The 14,470-nt window shown below is 39.0% G+C and overlaps 1 protein-coding gene across 1 annotated transcript; it reads left to right on the top strand.

Annotated features, from left to right (window-relative positions):
• The first annotated feature begins 4,398 nt into the window (after nt 1–4,398).
• Nucleotides 4,399–12,702, top strand: LOC112265502 (14-3-3 protein gamma-2). The gene is made up of 2 exons (XM_024442860.2): nt 4,399–4,662; nt 8,779–12,702. Exons 1-2 carry the CDS (start codon nt 4,576–4,578, stop codon nt 9,436–9,438), a joined length of 747 nt encoding a protein of 248 aa, XP_024298628.1. The 5' UTR covers nt 4,399–4,575; the 3' UTR covers nt 9,439–12,702.
• The last annotated feature ends 1,768 nt before the right edge of the window (nt 12,703–14,470 follow it).

The raw sequence follows: 14,470 nt of genomic DNA, 5'->3' as shown, positions 1-14,470 counted from the left end.
ATCCTCTTTGAGGAAAGTGGATAACATTCTCGTCCCAACCCTCTCTACCTGTGGGACACAGTCTGTCTGTAGAAGTGTAGTAGCAAGAGAAGAATGCCCAGCTTTGCATGCGCTAAAGATGTGCATTGTTGAGGGAAGTTTAAATGAAAGATGATAGTGTATAGCACTACTAGGGTTTGGCTGGTGTAGGCCGTCATTGGAAATAAGAATTTGTTCTTAACTGACTTGCTTGACTAGTTAAATAAATAAAAAAAAATAAAAAAAGAGAACATGCAGATATCATTTTTTCAGTCAGCTACAAATGGGTGGTCAATGAGATACTATAAAGTGAACATATGCGGGTCTGGCTCCACGACGGGGGAAAAGGGGGCTTAGCCCTCTCAGTTGAAACTTGTGCCCCCTCAGTTTTAGTTTTATGTCCCTATATAAAAACAGCAAAAAAATTCTAATGATGAGTGACAGGTTGCTGCAAAATCTGTATCTCTGCTGTGCTGTGTCAGCACAATGGACAGAGCGCATTGCAGTGTGTGTAGGAGGGCTATGGAAAAACACTGGGGTTCTGCAGAATCCTATGGGTTTTCATAAAAAGTGGGAAAAAACGCTTCTCATCCATGATAGGCTAAGTGAATAACATGATACGCTTCCATCTGTAATATTCTATTTTGATTTATAAGGCCGGGGTCAAGTTCACCATTGAAGCTGCTTCACACAACTCTGCCTAGCTCTAAAAAGCATTTGTGTTATAAGCCTTAGCCTATTAGTTAGCTCGCACCAGCTAATCTGCCTCTGCCATGATGGATATCAGAAACTGGCTTCGCCAAAGTACCCAAACAAATCCAAAATGAGAAGGAGAGCGAAGAGCAGCAGCAGAATTCAATATAATTCCAATGCAAGAACATATCGGTATGTTTCATCATAGAAATAAGGATTTTCTTGGTAGCGTATTGGTTTTCTTGGTTGTAAATGGAACTGTAAGTATTGGAAATGTATTTATGGTAGCCTGACATTCCTTAATTGATTACGCAGGTTGAATTTGATCAACAGAAGTGTATTGTTCCATATCAGAAGGTGTTGCTGTACTCATGAGCAGCATGGTTTTCCATGTTCCAGTTGTTTGGCAAGACAGCTGTGCATGGCTGCATCTCACTGTAGTAGGCTGTAGGCTGTATGTTTTGGTTATTTGGATCTCCATTTGCCTTTTTACATTTTTTTTAATTTTTAATTTTTACCTTTATTTAACCAGGCAAGTCAGTTAAGAACAAATTCTTATTTTCAGTTAACTAGGCCTACTTGGTACTTCTGTTTTGTTCTGTTCACATTCATTTGTTGGCATTTGCATTAGTGTTGGTATTCTAAGCCAAACTGCTATTCAGTATTTTCGTTAGCATGCATGAATAACTAGGCTACTACTTTCAGCATTTGCATTATTTTGGTAAGACAGCTGTGTGTACAGGTGCATTCACATAGGCTGTTTGTAATAGGTGAATTGCAGCCTATATCCATTACCAAAAAGGCCTCGCTTTAGTGTACAGGGCGCTCTCCATTGTGCTGATACAGCGCAGCAGCGATTTTGCGCCAACCTGTCACTTCAAAAGCACTCAATTAATGGTCTCGAAGTCTCTGCCTTTGAACTTTGTGTTTATTGAGGTATAGCATGATATACGCAGAATTCAATATAATTCCAAAGCAATAACCCCGACAGCTGGTTCCAATTCCCGCAAATATCCAGCAACTTTGCACAGCCATTGAAGAGGAGTGGGACAACATTCCACAGGCCACAATCAACAGCCTGATCAACTCTATGCGAAAGAGATGTCTTGCGCTGCATGAGGCAAATGGTGGTCATACCATATACTGACTGGTTTTCTGATCCACACCCCTACTTTTTTAAATTAAGGTATCTGTGACCAACAGATGCATATCTGTATTCCCAGTCATCGAATTTATTTAAATTGACTGATGTCCTTATATGAATTGTAACTCAATAAAATTGTTGAAATTGTTGCATGTTACATTTATATTTTTGTTGAGTGTATTTGATTAAGAATTTTAGGACCCCTTTAGATATAAAAATATATAGACAAAAATGGTTTGATGAAACATTGAATTTGACATTACTGCTATTAGCCCATAGAAACACATTGAATATCACATTCATACAAGGAAAAACAGTTAGTCCCTCCAAAACAATTTAAAGGAAGTTTGTTTTGAAGTGTCTATCCTATATCTGAGAGATACAAGAATGATCAGGATTTTTTTTTTTAAATTACACATATTTAATTGCTTTTTTAGGGGCTAAACTACTTCCATATATACTTCCAATCATACATGGCACCGGGCTATCTTTAGGCGAGTCTTGTGGGCATCCTAGAGCAAAACAACCGACATGTACGTATTCATGAGAGACTCACCTTTCCATAGAGGGGTCATAGACGCAGTCCATGCAAAAAAACAGATATCTCGAGCTTAAATAGACAGATTTTTATGGGGATTTTTTTATTATGCTGATTTGATTTCTGCAGGGGCACAGGAATTGACTCAAGACGGTTTTAAGGTTATATTGAGACTCAACTCAACTTCCTTCTCTGAACTTAGGTCAGCAACAGATTATGTCTCTCACCACTGCCTTGACAAATGGAAGGGGTTGAAACTAAGGTGAAGAGTGTGGAAACAGTGATTGAGTGAGAGGAGAGGAGAGGAGAGGAGAGGAGAGGAGAGGAGAGGAGAGGAGAGGAGGAGAAGGAAAGGAAAGGAAAGGAAAGGAAAGGAAAGGAAAGGAAAGGAAAGGAAAGGAAAGGAAAGGAAAGGAAAGGAAAGGAAAGGAAAGGAAAGGAAAGGAAAGGAAAGGAAAGGAAAGAAAGGGGGGAGAGAGGGGAGAGAGGGGAGTGAGTGTGAAAGGGAGAGAGAGAAGGAGAGGTGGCAGTATTCTATCTCCATAAGAAAGAGAGACAGAAATAAATAAATAAAGAAGAGTGAGAGAGTGAGAGAAATACATAAATAAATAAGAGAGAGTGAGAGAAGAAAGAAAGAAAGAATAGAGAGTGAGAGAAAGAAAGAAAGAAAGAAAGAAAGAAAGAAAGAAAGAAAGAAAGAAAGAAAGAAAGAAAGAAAGAAAGAAAGAAAGAAAGAAAGAAAGAAAGAAGAGAGAGTGCGTGAAAGAAAGAGTGAGAGAAAGGCAGGCAGAGAGAAGAAAGAAGGGAATCGTTGGTGCCTTTGCAGCCGTCCTACATTGAAGGGCTGAGAGACAGAAAATAATCATCTGACGTTTGTGATACCTTAATCAGCTTGGAACATCTTTACTAATTAGCTGATCTGTCCCTCCAACTGGAGCCAGGTGTGAACCAACAGTGTCCTGATTCTGCAGAATGCATGTTCACCATTGTCCCCAATACAACAATACATGTAGGACTCCTATCCAGCTAATATTGAGACTTTGTGACTGACAAAAGCATACTACCTGCACCTATAGTACTCTGAAACTATGTCAAAAAATGTCAAATACATGACGTTTAGGGGTGAATCCTAAACTTCCACGTAGGTAGAATTTTCACTGCATTAACATCAATAGGAAGTTGGGATTCACCCCTTACTGATTCGCAAATGCAAGGAGTTAGCACTGGCCGTGATGATTCATCCATCCTTTGCACTGAGTCATGACTTTGTACCATGCTGTACCAGCAGAGGGTGTTCTGACTGCCTCATTGTATTGGTGCTGCTGGACTTAAGGTACAGCAAGCAGAAGGTCCCTTCTCCATCACTCCATCTCCCTGCAGAAATGTGCTTTAAATGCACTGACATTGTGTGCGATATAGTGCACTACTTGGTCAACAGTAGTGCACTACATAGGGAATAGGGTTGCATTTGGGACTTTCCACACCCATTGATTATGAATAAGGAGGATACCTGATAATTCCAGTTGGGTTGCAACAATAGTATCTGATTTTCTCAGAAGAAACAGGTAGCACAATCAAGTTGTGACACTAGTAATGCCAAATAGTTGTATGAAGCTTATCTTCCCAGGAGAGGTCACCCTTTGCATTGGTAACAGTGAGTGGTTTGTTCAGTGACAGGTGTTAGATAGAGGTAGTGGTAGGTTTAGGGTTAGGCTGGGGTGTGGAGTTGAAGCTAGGGTTAGGGTTATGACTAGGGTTATTATGGTTATGCTTGAGCCAGGGTGTGGGCATGAAGTTAAGGATAAGGTTATGGCTGGTTATTGGTTAGGGTAAGGGTTAGGTTTAGAATCACTAAGGAGTCCTATTGGACTAAATTTCCCTCATTGATTGCCTAGTGGGAATGAAACAGGAAATCTGATTCGCTCTCATCCCAGATATGCAGTACCTCTGGATTCCCATGTAAGGACTGTTACATCAGTAGCAAGACACCCACCTTTCTGAGTGATGACGCAGCCGGGGGAAAGTGTGAGGAACGAGAAAGGGTGTCCCGTCGGCACTAGCACAGACTGCACAGAACAGCTGCAGCCTAAGTTCGCACAGAATTTCACGGCATTGCAAGTAGTAGACATATCATTTTATCCCAAAACCTATAGAATAACGTTCACACTAACCAAATATTAAAATGGTTGATCGCGAGCAGCTGGTGCAGAAAGCCAGGCTGGCTGAACAGGCTGAAAGATATGATGACATGGCAGCTGCCATGAAATCGGTAAGTCTCCAAAACCATTGCATGTGAATAGCCTACGAATAAGGACTGATGATTTGGTGTTCAATGAAACATTGAATTCTCTATAATGTAATTATAATGAATATGAATTATCTCTATTTAGATATTTTATTCCATTCCTAGAGATGTGATGTGTATAAAAATGTAACATTTTGATATTAGATTATGTAAAGGTTTTGCCAGCAATCCTAGACATCACTACACTGCATTGAAATACTAGCCTACACCATTCAGAATATCAAGTCTGTTTCATAGGGCGCAATCACTGTTTAATTATAACGAATAGAATAGCCTACATGTGGAGCTCAAACATTCAAGAAACATTCAAGAAAGGCAATCAATGTATGCTATTGAACGCTCCTTGGGCGGTGCTTGGGCGGTGCCAGTTTCGTGTCTTTAAAAGAAATGCAGTGGAGTAATATTACCACGAAATGTATTCAGAGGCACCAAATAACATTGATTTCTCTGTCAAACGTGTTCCTCGCGTTATAAAATTACATGTGATAAATGTGTCCTATGCCACTGGGTACAGACATCTATTCCACGTTGGTTCAACGTAATTTCATTGAAATTACGTAGAAACAACGTTGATTTAATGTATGCCCAGTGGGACTTAATTCCCCATGTGATTTGTTAAATTCAGATCAGTTAGAATTGGTCTTTAGGATTGTGCCATGTGAGGTTGCTCGAATATTGATCTCCCTGTAATATCTAGATTTAATTATATAATTGCCTAGTAATAATAGTTTAAAAAAAATATATTTTTGAGTTAAATCTGTCGTCTATTGAATATATATATGTGTCTGTTAATAGAGGCTACAGATGTTCTCTGAATAAATGGTTATTCAGTTTCCAGCTCTTTTCACAAAACAAATGTAGGAGGCAGCATAATTTTCTCTAGAATGTTCTGTATTTTGTCGTATTGCAGTGAGTCAATGATCAGATTGGATATTGGTCCTTTTGTTATCAGTAGTTGAGCTACATTAAGTTACTTGATCACATTATCATTCTGCATTGCACCTGTATGTCGCATTGTGTGTTACTGTCAACGTGTGCAGTTGCCTCTCTAGGCATACTGCATGTCTGGATATGGATAGGGTGAAGCTGTGTGTTCTTTAAAGCAATTTAATGAAATGTACATTATTGTTTGGTTTATTGATACAGGTCTCACACTGTGTGAAAAATGCATTGTCATTAGGCCCTAAACCTAAATGCCCAGTCTCCTCCTGACATCTTAACCATTATTATTATTACCTAGTAACACTTTCTGTCTCATCGGCTGCGTAATTTAGATCTATTTCTCCTGCAGATTTCTGGTTGCACGCAATGGCATTTTAGTGATGTGTGCATGTGGGATTCCTTTCCCTTTAAGCAATCTGCTGGGTCAGTCCATGCAGTCAGAACTGGGCCTTTTTGCAGTGTAGGGGTGTGTACTCGTTCCCTTCTCCAATGGGAAATCCCTTGCCACTGCAGCCAGGGTTCACTTGATGGCAGGAAAAAGCAATGAGAGGTATAATTTTATGTTCTGATTTCACCTTGACCAGTACAGTACAGTACAGTACAATATTATTCTGCATACATGTTTGCAGAAGTTAATGCATCAATGCAGTAAGATGCAATTATAAGCAGTGTTGCTTTGTCAGTGAATGCGTTGAATGGCATTTGTTTTATTTTATTATGTAATGTATTTACAGTAGCATAATGTGTTCAGGATAGTCGTAACAGATTTTTACCCAGCCCGTCAATAATTGTTTGGGCTGGCAATTAGTTATTCAGATCAGTATGGTAGGCTGCCTCTCTTTATTTATATTGACTGACATCAGCATTTTGGTACAATGATGATTCACCTACAAGTAATGCATATGATGGGCTTTTCCAACATCACTTGTAGTCTTTTGCACTCTCTGGCCTTTATGTTTCTTACATATCCATCAAGATGGACTAACAATCAGATAGTAATTGAACATTTGCTTAGTAATACCATGGCATTTGAGCTGTCAATTGTGTGTTCTTGCATTTAAAGCTGGAAAGGAAAAATGCCTGCTAAGAAGCATTCTGTCATCCATGTACACGATGTCTGTGACGTCACCTATCAGCCGCATTCTTTTTGCTCCTCTATCAGGCTGGGAGGGGAATGTCACATCAGCTCATCAGAAAAGAGAAATATTAGCTTCTCAATGAGAGCACTTTGCTAGAATGGGCCACCCATTAAGCTGTATTTCCTCTGTAGCTGTATTTATACTGTAGCCTTGTGCTGTCTATATCTTCCCTCTTATAGTTATAATCTAGATCATCTAATTATTTAGCCGATATTGATTTAGATGGAGATAAAAAAAAACTTGTGTTTTATCGATGTAAGGTTATCTGGAAGTGGACTGGAAGTGATATAGTACGGAGCGTCTCAGGTCTTTACAGTTGCTCTTAATGTGATATTCAAGATAGGGGGGTCATTCCACAAAATGAGTGTCTTTTGCATCCCTTTGATATTTTAAATAGAAATTATGCACCAATATTGCATTTTAAAAGCCTGTAATATTAAATTAAGTGCCCTTTCATATAGACCACATGGATAATTCACCCTCTGTGACTTCCAGGATGACTTTAAAACATTTAACTTCAGAATTTCACCATCATTCTATAGCCCTAGTTATTTTGTTGTTTTGAAAAAGTAATTTCTGAATATTATTCTTTATTTCATGTGATTAGTGATTCATTTTAAGGTGAAAAAACAAACAAACACCTGTCCCTGAACTGAACTCTCATTTTAATATGGTGAAAATATTCCATTTCAAATTAAAATAAATGTTTTCAAAATAAACAAATGAGGTAGACTGACAGTGAAATGCTACTTACGCGTCCTTTTCCAACAATGCAGAATTAAAGAGAAAATCAAAAATAAAATAAACATTGAACATCTAATAGTCATATCATAGTTTAAAAGCAGGTGAGCTGGCTCTACTAATTTTGGCCATTTTCTAGTGTTTTGTGGTGGAAACAGAGTGGGTTGAGCATAACACGTTAACCCAGTTTACCCATAGATATACAGACTAGAAATGTTTTAACAATGAAAAACATATACGTGCATTCAAGTGCTCCTTCATTTATTAAGTTAAACAATTTTATTAAGTTAAACATGTGCTCTTTATGACAGAATGTATGTGAAATCAAAATATTTTTTTCCACCAGGTTACACATCTCAAAAGGCACCGAATTTGTGGAATGACCCAGGGAAAATACTGCATATGACATTTGTGTGTGGGTTAAACTGTTGAGAATATTTTTGGTTACTTATTGTAATTTGCTACCCAATGTCTTTTAGTCAGAGCCACTAAATACCTTGTAGGTTAGTGGAATGAGGTGTAGCATTTAGACCAAGTCAGGTTTTACAACGTTAAAAGTTCAAAGGTTACTTATCAATTGTACTTTTTACAGTACACTATTTGACATTCCTGGGATTAATTAACATGTTACGTCCTACCCTGTACGTATAGAGTCAGGTAGTAGGTGAAAAGCATGTCCTGGGTGATAGCATTACATGGGGTTTCAGACAGATGAAAAGGTCAGTTTAAAGCAGAGGAGAAGGTCAGGGAGACACATGAACTGCCTGAGCGATGATCAACTGACCGTCTACACTTACACTGCAGCTGCCCCTGGATTCCTCGTGGGAACATAGCTACCTCCAATCCTCTGCCCCCTCTCCAGTCCCAACCCCCACTCTCTCTCACTATCTTGAATATGGTTCTCCACTTGCTAGCATTAGCTGTCCACATGACAGCTGGAGCTACTGGTGCACTAAATGGGCTGATTGCCATGGAAACTGGGAATTGCACATGATGAGTTGAATCTTGCTCATTCCCAAGAACAACATACTGTACAGTAGATATTATAGGTATGATACTGTATAAGGTTGTGACAGAGTACAGTAAATGCTCTGATATGATTTCCTGTAAAACCACACCTTCTATACGTGATATTGTTGAAAGATAACTGTTTACATTCATGAATGCATAATATAGGGGTTTATTTGCTGTCTTATACAGTTTCCTAAATCACTGCCCAGATAGTGCATTTATGACCACTGCTCTGTCCCCTCCTCAGGTAACAGAGCTGAATGAGGCCCTATCTAACGAAGAGAGGAACCTCCTGTCTGTGGCCTATAAGAATGTGGTGGGGGCCCGCCGTTCCTCTTGGAGGGTGATCTCTAGCATCGAGCAGAAGACCTCTGCAGATGGAAATGAGAAAAAGATTGAAATGGTTCGGGCCTACAGGGAAAAGATTGAGAAGGAGCTGGAGGCTGTGTGTCAGGACGTGCTCAACCTTCTGGATAACTACCTGATCAAGAACTGCAACGAGACGCAGCACGAGAGCAAGGTATTTTACCTGAAGATGAAAGGCGACTACTACCGCTACCTGGCTGAGGTGGCCACAGGCGAGAAGAGGGCCACCGTCATCGAATCATCAGAGAAGGCTTACAACGAGGCCCATGAGATCAGCAAAGAGCACATGCAGCCCACCCACCCCATCCGCCTCGGCTTGGCTCTCAACTACTCTGTGTTTTACTACGAGATCCAGAATGCCCCTGAGCAGGCCTGTCATCTGGCCAAGACCGCCTTCGATGACGCTATTGCTGAGCTGGACACCCTGAACGAGGACTCCTACAAAGACTCAACTCTCATCATGCAGCTGCTCCGAGACAACTTAACACTGTGGACAAGTGACCAGCAGGATGATGAGGGAGGGGAGGGTAACAAAGATTAATAAACCACACTTAGAAAAAATATATAATGAAGGGCCAGTGGGCTTTGGTAGCCGCTTTTGCTGATGATCGTACCGCAGCAGTTCTTTATTTTTCCATGTGTTAAAAGAAAAGAATCAAAAGAAAGGTGAGAGGGGAGGTTACATCTTAGTTTAATATATATAGAAATATATATGAATGGTTGAAAGGGCTGCCATCTTGATTTTCTCTTTGACGTTTGCCAAAACCACTGAAATGTCAGTCAATCCGCCTGAAGTGGTCGTTGTTGGATTGGTTTGGCAGCCTCACACTGGCATAAGGACTGGTGTCGTTGTACCAAGGGAAGCTGCTTAGTTAGGTTTATGCATGATAGAGATGCAGACACTTGAGGAAGGGAAAAAAAAACACTTGAGTGAGAGTGCCTCACAAAAATAGCTTGCAATGGTTCCAGTACTAGTTTAAAGGTCAACTCGGCCACTTTTCAACCTCATATTCATTATCTCCAGCACCAAACCAGTGTCCACATATGTGAAACTGCGCATTTCTATGATCTGTGGTGCTACAAAAGGTCCTGCAAAGTGCTTCTCTGTGACATCACGAGTTTCTAGCCATTATGATATATAATATCACTCACTCTTGAAGGGAGTGCAGGAAAGCTAAAAGTATTAATATGACCAAATCAACTCCAAAAAGTACAATGCAGATGTTTTGTAAAGGTTAGTTGTTTATTGTAAAGTTAATGCCAATTATGGCAATGAGGTAAGGAGAAAATACTTATCAATTTCCTCTTTCACATGACTTCTAGTTTTAGGCGAATTTGGCATTAAATCCAATGTGACTGTCCTCTGACTGCTCTAAATATGATACTGGAACCATAGCTTTACCTCCAATAGAGTCTATCTAAAGGCAGAGACCGTTTAAAACAGAAACCAGATCTTAAAGCAGCTGCAGAGTTTGTGGTTTACTTCTGTGTTTGTTTTATTAAATGCACTTGCCTACTATACTGTTTCTTCAGTGTAAGATGATTACTACAATAATATCGATTATTCAGTATTGTGCATGCTGGTGATGTATTGAAACATACAGTAGCTTGACTTTATTAACTTATACTGTGGGTGTTAAGTATTCATAAGATTGAGAAAACATAGGCTTTGTCTGATTATTTCTTATTTATAACTTATTCTTATTTTGTTTATATTTGCTATACCAAAACGGTGATCGTAAAAATGTATATGTTATGAGCATTGCTATAGTGGCATGCAATATGTATTTAATTTGTTAATGGAAGAAAAAAAGTGGGAAAAACACCAGTGATCGCTTAATCTTACCAGCTGGTGTTTGTAACATTAAATTATAATAATGGCTTTGTCACATTAAATTATAATAATGCATTGTAAAACAAATACTTTGTTCTTTGAACTATATTTGAGTACTTATTTTGTCATGTTATTAACCCGTTTGAACAATGGTGAAGTTTTCAGAATCTGTGTTTCTGTTATGAATTCACAACATGGACCACAATTTATTTCTGACAGTATACATTTTTTGTTTGTTTTTATACCTTTTAGCTGTTCCTGAGTGACAAATATCTTGAATGTGAGTCATTATGTAGCAGTTGCACAAGAAACGAGCTAACTATGATAATAAAAAAAGAATATGACAAAACGATAAATGCACCATTTCCATGGTGGTCAAGTGTATTGTTGTGATGTCACTAATAAGTCAACTTTTGCTTTTTAAAGAAAAGTATTTAAGATAGAATGTTGTAACCTCTTATGTGCTGCTAGTATGCTATTCTTGTGTGTCTCCTTTGCCACTTCAAATAGTTGATTCAGCATACTCCATAGGCATCCTCAATAACCATGTATGCAAACAGAGAATCACAAGGACACACTAAAAACCCACTCGCGCTTTTAGATCTACACAAACTTGTATGACACCAGTGCAGTGAGTGCACATGTCTGCTCATGCAATGTAATGCAAACGCTCGTCCAATAATAGCTGGCGTTTAGGACTTCAGGTTGAAGCAAACAGGGAGAGTCATTTGTCATACACTGTTAACATTATTTACCACCGAGGGCTGAATGTCCCAACTGAATGATTTCCACCACAACAAAATAATGGATCTAAATGATCTAGGACTTTAACAGCGTCACAAATGCCACCCTATTCCCTATATATTGCACTACTTTTGAGCCCTACCAGAGCCCTATTGGTCTTGGTCAAAAGTAATGCACTATAGGTAATATTGTGTCATTTGGGAAGCCACCTATAGTCTTTAACCCACTCTGTACATCTCACATCCTCTGAGCTAACCATGTATCCAAATATATATTGCTGAGGATGTGGTTCTCTATCTTGCTGCTATGCTCTCTAGATTTTATTAGATGTATTATCCTGATCGTAATGGGCTAAAACTCAGCAAATTGTATTTTTTGGTGTCAGATATTATCACTTGCCCTGGCAAACCCAAACACCTTGAGGTGTGTCAGATTTAGATATTTATATTCATAAGCCTACGGTGTTACTTTATGCCATTCATTTAGTGCCATCAACAGAGAGACACTGTTATACCTTCCATTTTTGCCATGCTAATCTCAGAACCGTTAACACATGTAATTTAGTAAGTACAGTTAACACATGTAATTAAACCTGGTACTTAGTTAACTTACATATTCCCTTCTGGGTCACACGGCGACTTTTGAACACTGTATGTTACTTTTTCCATCGGTATGTCAACGCAGGTAGCGAGAGTGAACGATTCAGATGACTTTGCATAGCATAGAAACTTTAAACTCTTATCATTTGTTTAGTTTCGTTTTTTGGACACATCAGAAGGGATGGTTCATACACTAAGAACATTTCATTCATTGTTTTGATATACAGTAATGTTTAATTTAATTTCGTTTTTTTGCTATTTTGTTTGTGTTTATATATTTAACTGTAATTTTGTTTGACACAGATCCTTGTGTCTGTGCATTTAGGGTGAACAGTACTGTAACATGTATGTTCTCTTTTCTCTGAAATGGAATTCAACTTCAATAGAATCAAGTAAAGGGTTGGCAGCATGGCTATACAACAGAACAAATGTAGACTGAAGGCACACAATCTTATCAACAAATCGATTACTATTAAAATGGGTTTAATGAATCTGTTGCTCATTCAAGCTATTTGTTTGCCAGTATATACAGTATACATTATTTATTACAGTAGATATTTATTATTGTCATTCTGAACTACCAGCTCATTCACTATACTTCATCCTATAAACTCAGTTCTAAAATGTTTCCTGTCCTCTCCAGTATTTCACTCAGTGCTACAATGTTTCCTGTCCTCTCCAGTATTTCACTCAGTGCTACAATGTTTCCTGTCCTCTCCAGTATTTCACTCAGTGCTACAATGTTTCCTGTCCTCTCCAGTATTTCACTCAGTGCTACAATGTTTCCTGCCCTCTCCAGTATTTCACTCAGTGCTACAATGTTTCCTGTCCTCTCCAGTATTTCACTCAGTGCTACAATGTTTCCTGTCCTCTCCAGTATTTCACTCAGTGCTACAATGTTTCCTGCCCTCTCCAGTATTTCACTCAGTGCTACAATGTTTCCTGTCCTCTCCAGTATTTCACTCAGTGCTACAATGTTTCCTGTCCTCTCCAGTATTTCACTCAGTGCTACAATATCTCCAGTATTTTACTCAGTGCTACAACGTTTCCAGTATTTTACTCATAGACATTTAAAAAATTAGAGTATAGTGCACCATAGACATTTAAAAAATGAGAGTGCAGTGCACCATCTACATATTAGAAGGGAGAGCGTAGTGCACCATCTACATATTAGAAGGGAGAGTGTAGTGCACCATCTACTTATTAGAAGGGAGAGCGTAGTGCACCATCTACATATTAGAAGGGAGAGTGTAGTGCACCATCTACATATTAGAAGGGAGAGTGTAGTGCACCATCTACATATTAGAAGGGAGAGTGGAGTGCACCATAGACATTTAAAAAATGAGAGTGTAGTGCACCATCTACATATTAGAAGGGAGAGTGGAGTGCACCATCTACATATTAGAAGGGAGAGTGGAGTGCACCATCTACATATTAGAAGGGAGAGTGTAGTGCACCATCTACATATTAGAAGGGAGAGTGGAGTGCACCATAGACATTTAAAAAATGAGAGTGTAGTGCACCATCTACATATTAGAAGGGAGAGTGTAGTGCACCATCTACATATTAGAAGGGAGAGTGGAGTGCACCATCTACATATTAGAAGGGAGAGTGGAGTGCACCATCTACATATTAGAAGGGAGAGCGTAGTGCACCATCTACATATTAGAAGGGAGAGTGTAGTGCACCATCTACATATTAGAAGGGAGAGTGTAGTGCACCATAGACATTTTAAAAATGAGTGTAGTGCACCATTGGACAGTGTGACAGAGAAACCAATTTGGGACACTGTGCTCTCATATGAAACACTTTTTTGCTGTTCATGTGCTGGGTCAGAGATGCTGGGTCAGAGGTCATAGTTCAAACAGGTTTGTATGTATCTGTATATGTGCATGTGTATGTGAGTGTGTGTATGAGAGAAAGAGTGAGAGTGGGAGAGACAGAGAGAGATAAGGTGCTTTGCACATCATCATCTATAAAATCACAATATGGATCAAATGCATACTTCTAGACTATACCAATAGAGAACCACATATACTGTACTCTCTTCCTATGGGTGAAATATAGTGTTCTTACTCAAAACATACATTTCATTAACATCATTTGAAAGAAACTGATATGCTTGTTGGACAATAAATCTCTGTCATGTGGATGCTGTAAGCCAATGATATCTGCCATTCCCCGACAGTAGTTTCACATACACGCACGCACGCACACACACACTAATTATTCATGCACATCTGTTTATTGCAATCCGGAAACAGAACCCCACAATGACTGATAAGATGAAATGGTAAGCTGTTAGATCCCCAAACCCTAGACTGCAGTCTCTTGCTGCAGCCTGCTGTACTGAAGCTTTCATTAGATGAATTTCTGTTTTTGGAATGGTCTCTCTT

This window comes from Oncorhynchus tshawytscha, linkage group LG13 (genome assembly GCF_018296145.1).
Source record: "Oncorhynchus tshawytscha isolate Ot180627B linkage group LG13, Otsh_v2.0, whole genome shotgun sequence".
NCBI classification, from domain to species: domain Eukaryota; kingdom Metazoa; phylum Chordata; class Actinopteri; order Salmoniformes; family Salmonidae; genus Oncorhynchus; species Oncorhynchus tshawytscha.
This window is presented reverse-complemented; position numbering and strand designations above follow the sequence as displayed.